Source organism: Eptatretus burgeri, chromosome 5, assembly GCF_056783735.1.
Source record: "Eptatretus burgeri isolate ZD-2024b chromosome 5, Ebu_testis_v1, whole genome shotgun sequence".
Taxonomy (NCBI): domain Eukaryota; kingdom Metazoa; phylum Chordata; class Myxini; order Myxiniformes; family Myxinidae; genus Eptatretus; species Eptatretus burgeri.
The window spans coordinates 110,885,508-110,891,507 of record NC_140965.1 but is presented as its reverse complement, the minus strand read 5'-3'; the positions used below and the strand labels follow the sequence as shown (position 1 = coordinate 110,891,507).

Here is a 6,000-nt window from a genome sequence, read left to right as displayed (position 1 = left end):
GGTGACATGGATGGTTGCTATATAATTGCATACTAGTCATACAGTTTTTGACGGATCGGGCTGTAATTTTTTGACAAAGAGGTTGATTATAGTGCGCATAAAAGCGCGGTAGCCGATTTTTGATTTTCGAAAAATAAAAAAATTCGGATTTTTTTCAAGTTTCAAAGTCCCGTTGCGAGGCAACGGTGGCGTCCATAGCAACGGTGCTCAAAAGCATACAAGTCGATCCTGGTATGAACCTACCAGTCAAGTTTCATCAAAATCGGTTGACTCCTCTGGCCTCCAGAGCTGTCCATTACATACATACAGACAGACAGACGGAAAACCTGAGAATAACGGTAGTCTAGCGACCACCCAACAAACAAACGTGAAAACATAACCTTGGTCCACCTTCGGTAAGCAAGAATCTAAAGAGGTGTAAATGCGTCTTTCAAGAACGCAAACAAACTACGCAATACTAATAGGTACACGCCTCGTTCTCTTCCAAGAAAACGAATACAAAACATTTTCATTTTCCACACCCCCGCCCACTCTCCCTTAACCACGCCCACTCTACCCTAACCACGCCTACTCTCCCATAACCCCGCCCACTCTCCCTTAACCACGCCCACTCTACCCTAACCACGCCTACTCTCCCCTAACCCCGCCCACTCTACCCTAACCACGCCTACTCTCCCCTAACCCCGCCCACTCGTTCGACCTCAACAACGTTAACACTATTCCATCGACGATTCAAACGTCCAAACCTGTTTGCCACTTGCTGATGAGGGAGTTCACTCGTATCACGTTTTTCCGCGCGATACAGATCGTGGAGAAGTCGCCTTTCAACACCTGACTCACTGACTGTGCGTGAACGGTCAAGCGTGATGTTAATATTTAGCCACGTCACGACGCAGTGTGCGTCTGACGTAATGGGTGTGAGTTCGTCGGAAACAGGGTGATGTCATCTGGGTTTGGGCCGCTTGTGACGGGATGAGAAAGGGTGGATAAAAAGTCGTAAAGATCGACGAACAATCACAAGAGACGACGGGGAAAGAAGGTTTATTGACTGACCTCTGCTCGGTCGGGTGAGCGTGTTTGTCGAGAATCTTTCGGCTTTTTCCGCGACGCCTCTTTGAGGAGGCCCGAAGCCTGCGGCCTAGGCTTTTAGCGTCGCCGACATCCCGGCCTCGAATGTTCGTACAAATGACCGTTTGTGCTCGGTTTTCTCGCCATCAAGTCGGACTCGCTTTGTTTAATCGGTGCGAAGTTTTATGGAGACTTTTGACCGAGTGAACAGTCCGTGTGAATGACGTTTTGAAGTCTGAGGTAATAAAAATGTCTGAGGCGGCATTTTGTTTTGGCTCCTCTTGGTTCAAGGAACCGCGGCGCGAAACTCGACGTTTGGTTGTTGTGGATGGAGGAGAACTAATGGACGTCGTCATCAAGTGCGTCTTGTTTACTGTAGTCTGTGACGATGTGTGTGTGTGTGTGCACTCGCCATTGTTAAATGATGGCGATGTAAGATTCCTCTCCTGGGTTCGATCCCCCTGACCCCGTACGGGTTGTCCCCTCCGAGTCGGGTGTCGTGTAAACAATCTCTCCCAGCCCTTTGTCAGGTACAGTAGGCACTGTAAATGGATTTCAAGGATGGGAACTTTCACATCCAAGGAAAACTCTTTACAGTTCTCCATTTTCCTTGAAGGTAAAAACTTGGAGAGCGCAGTCACTGTCGTTGTGCAAGTCCAAGTGGTTCAGTCAAAACACCCAGGGACCTCCAATGTAGTCCGGCGGTACTGGGAGGGGGGGTGGTAAAAGGTTGGGGTTCATTGTGCTGTATTGCTGTAGGATTGTGGGGAAACTAACAACACGGGAGATTTGCATATTACCTTCATTAAAAAAATGTGTTGAAATGCTTCCTCTTCCCTGTCAATATCCCATGTAAATGACCTTGTTTACTTCCCCTTTAGTAAACCTACGACTTCTCGACCTCTTTTCATTACCACCACCACTCCCTATCACACCCTTTTACCTTCTGAGCCATCCTCGTCCTCTGTCATTTCTCGCAGAACACCAACGCCCCCCCCCCAAACCCATTAGTAACCGTCCATCATCCTCTCCTTTATTGACTAGTTCCCCAAACTCCTCCCCGTCTTTACAAAGGTCACCATTGTGGGAGAGGACACGATGGTACATTTGTATACAACCAACATATAAAATAAATGGCTGGAAATCTTTTAATGTCCCCCCCCCCACTCACCCCTTTTAATTTACCGCTTTAATTTTACCATAAATATTGCATTCTCTCTACCTCCATTTCTTTTCTTTACAACTCTTCCCTCTTACTAATCCTTTTTCTTAAGAGCTCTCCCAACACCATTTGTTATTTTAAGTCCCCCCCTCCCATGCCCTTTCTTTTTGTACCCCTCCACTCACATGCCCTTTCTTTTTGTTACCCCCCTCCCCTCACATGCCTGTAGTTTTCACTCTCCTTCCCATCACCCGTCCACTCATGTATTCACTCGCCCTGTCTCCCACCACCCAGCCGCACCTTCTTCACTAGGTCCCCCCTCCTCCCCACCTTCACTAGGTCCCCCCTCCTCCCCACCTTCACTAGGTCCCCCCTCCTCCCCACCTTCACTGGGTCCCCCTCCTCCCCACCTTCACTGGGTCCCCCCTCCTCCCCACCTTCACTGGGTCCCCCTCCTCCCCACCTTCACTGGGTCCCCCTCCTCCCCACCTTCACTGGGTCCCCCTCCTCCCCACCTTCACTGGGTCCCCCTCCTCCCCACCTTCACTTGGTCCCCCCTCCTCCCCACCTTCACTGGGTCCCCCTCCTCCCCACCTTCACTGGGTCCCCCCTCCTCCCCACCTTCACTGGGTCCCCCGCCTCCCCACCTTCACTTGGTCCCCCCTCCTCCCCACCCTCACTGGGTCCCCCCCCCTCCCCCCCTTCCCTTGGCCCCCCCTCCTCCCCACCTTCACTGAGTCCCCCTCCTCCCCACCTTCACTTGGTCCCCCTCCTCCCCACCTTCACTGGGTCCCCCCTCATCCCCACCTTCACTGGGTCCCCCTCATCCCCACCTTCACTGAGTCCCCCCTCCTCCCCACCTTCACTTGGTCCCCCCTCCTCCCCACCTTCACTGGGTCCCCCCTCATCCCCTCCTTCACTGGGCCTCCCCTCCTTCACTGTGCCCTACACTCACCCATCTACCTCCCTTCCCCACCTTTACATATACTTGTCACCCAGTACTCTGCAGTTTGTAATGTATTGTAGTTGAGTGAAATGAGTGGTTGTGTAGTTTGTGATGCTGATGTCATTTTTTCCTGATTTAATGGAACACAGTAATGGAGGAAATATAACTTATTCTCCTTGCTTGTATCCAGGACCCCCCCCCACCACCCATGGTGTGTTTTATATATTTATTTATTTATTAAATCACATCTCTGTTCTTCAGTCGCAAGTGATCTATGGAACCAAAATTTTGTGGTTCGTTGAAATTGAGAACATTAAAATTTCCATGTCACGTTTGAAAAGTGCCTTGCCTGAAATGAAGTTTCCATTGTTTATTTGTTAAAAAAAAAACAGGACAGGTACTGTTGCTCACATTCCTTTTAAAAGTGAAATGAAATTGTAGTTATGTGTTGAAATAAAAAGAAAAATCTCTTTTGCAGTGGCTACAACAAAGAAACACTAACGCTAAGGAACGACCCAGGAACTGCCCACTTGCCATGAGCCTCTATCGGCGTAAAAAGATGGCGGCCGATCGCGACTCCCAATCGGCCACATCATCTGTGAGCTTGCCGTCTGTCGTCGTGAAGCCACCAAAGCAGCGGAGGTTTTCCCTTCGAGGAATATTTGGACGCAAGACTTCAGGAAATATAAAGCCACGTCCCCGAGATATTATAGCCGAGGGTGTGTTGGCTAGCATCGAGAGTCTTCACACTGAGATTATAGCTCGGGAGTCTTCGAGCCCTGCGGAATCGAGTACCGGAATGGTCGTGCCAGTAACTGTAACACCGTCGACAAAGGACGGTGCAGAGTGCCTCGCCGCGGACTTGCTGGAATGCCCGCTTTGTTTGGCTCGCCTCGAGGCGGATTGCTTCCCCGAGCTCGTTTCTTGCCAGCACAGGTCGTGTTTGGACTGCCTCAAGCAATACCTTCGAATCGAGATATCCGAGAGCCGTGTCAACATCTGCTGCCCGGAGTGCTCGGAGCGGCTGCACCCGCATGACATCAAGAGCATCCTCCAGGATCCGGCGCTCATGGAAAAGTACGAGGAGTTTATGCTTCGGCGCTTCCTCGTGGCCGACCCAGACTGCCGCTGGTGTCCAGCACCTGACTGTGGGTATGTCGTTTGTGTGCTGTGCTTGTTTGTAAGGCCCACGCAAGTATAATCTCAACATTTCTGAGTGGTTGGAGGTGAACTTGTTGTGCTTTGATCCCAGTGTCCTGGTCAGATCATTTGGGGAAACTTTCAATGTGACCTTGAAGGCTCTTGCTGACTGTATAATTTGGCCTTGAGATAGTGGATATGGGTTTTGATCAAATTTGTTATTATTATTATTATTATGTTTGTTAGGGTTAGCTGATAATTTGCTGCAAATTTTTGCAAGTCCAGGGATGTTTTTGCATTTATCTCATTTTAATTTTTTCATTTAATATTTGAATTTCTCTTCAAATGAAAAATACTTGTGGTCCACCCTCATCAACTTTGAACGGTTTTCAATAGAAAGCTACCTTTGTTTATTTGGGGCCATCTTTGGTATGTAGATTTATTGATTTATTTATTTTTCTCTTCACATCGTCGGAGCAAAGTCGGTCAGGTTTCTGTTTTGTCTCTACTTTGCATTCATATGGCTTCATCATTCATTGTCACGATCTCCCTGACATTGTCCCCCGACTCCATCACCACCTCTGGCGGTACAGTTTTGCAGTGATCGCGTCAGGCTGCGCAAGCTGCCCCAAGCTGACGTGCGGTCGGGAGGGCTGCAGCACCGAGTTCTGCTATCATTGCAAGCAGGTGTGGCACCCAAATCAGACGTGTGACACTGCCAGGCAGCAGCGATCACAGACGCTTCGTCTCCGTTCTATCCAGTCATCCATCAGTTACAACCAGGAGAATGGCCACGGTACGAATGGGTGTGGAGGATTGAGTCACACTTTAACGAGTGCTGCTCAGGAAGGCTTCTTTGTGCTAGATTTAAATTGGCGAGGAAACGATGCATCCTAAAGTTAGCACACTTGGAAATTTTACATTCGTTGAAACGTTTTCCTGTTATTGTAAAGTGTTTTTAATACAATCTTCTTTTGAAATAGCATATTTTAGAGCCAAAGGAGATGGATAGATGGAATAAAATAATAAGTGGTGACCTATGTATATAAAAAAAAAAAATATATATATATATAGTACTTTTATTTATTTATTTTTTTACCTTTACACAATCGTGGGAAAGTGGATTTGTAAAATTACCTCACTCCCTGCTCCTTCCTTGCAATTCCTCCTCTCAATCATTGTCGCACCCCACAAACGTGTTCTAGGGTACCCAATGTCAAACCAAAATGTTTCCTGAACATATCTTGTTGACCCTTGATGACTATAGTTCAAGGATAAGCTTTGACATTGATTAAACGAGCAACTAAGCTTTCAACACTGCCTTGTTTTTGCTCATTCATGAAGTCACATAGTTTTAAGTGCATTGTAATTACTGGTAAAGAGTTGTCTTGTAATCAAATTGCACATTAAAATTTATTTATATTTACCCTTTCACTTTACTTCATGCATTTTGCATGTTTCTCCTTCCATCCTTTCCCCCTTATTAGTATCTTTCCCCTCTTCACCGTTCCCTATCCACTTTTGCTTTTTTTTATACCCCATTTCCCTTCCCTTTATTTTTTTTTCAGTTTTCTTTTTCATCAAGACGTGACTTGAAATGACGTATGAATGCTAACAAGGCCTTTTGTGCATACGCTTTGTGTGCGCGTTTTCAGTGACCCGGTTCTCCTTGCCGAGCACTTTT

General features: G+C 47.5%; 1 protein-coding gene across 5 annotated transcripts in view; it reads left to right on the top strand.

Annotated features, from left to right (window-relative positions):
- The first annotated feature begins 724 nt into the window (after positions 1–724).
- The window catches only part of LOC147027154 (E3 ubiquitin-protein ligase RNF19A-like), a 29,990-nt gene continuing 24,714 nt past the window's right edge, over positions 725–6,000 (top strand). For 2 of the 5 annotated variants that reach the window (XM_085883338.1, XM_085883334.1), the window contains exons 1-3: positions 885–1,067; positions 3,655–4,328; positions 4,910–5,112. In XM_085883338.1, coding sequence (XP_085739464.1) covers positions 3,712–4,328; positions 4,910–5,112 — 820 coding nt within the window. In that variant the 5' untranslated portion in view covers positions 885–1,067; positions 3,655–3,711. Of the gene's footprint in view, positions 846–884; positions 1,309–3,654; positions 4,329–4,909; positions 5,113–6,000 lie in introns of those variants that run through there. The other 3 variants (XM_085883337.1, XM_085883335.1, XM_085883336.1) reach the window with 3 other exon arrangements.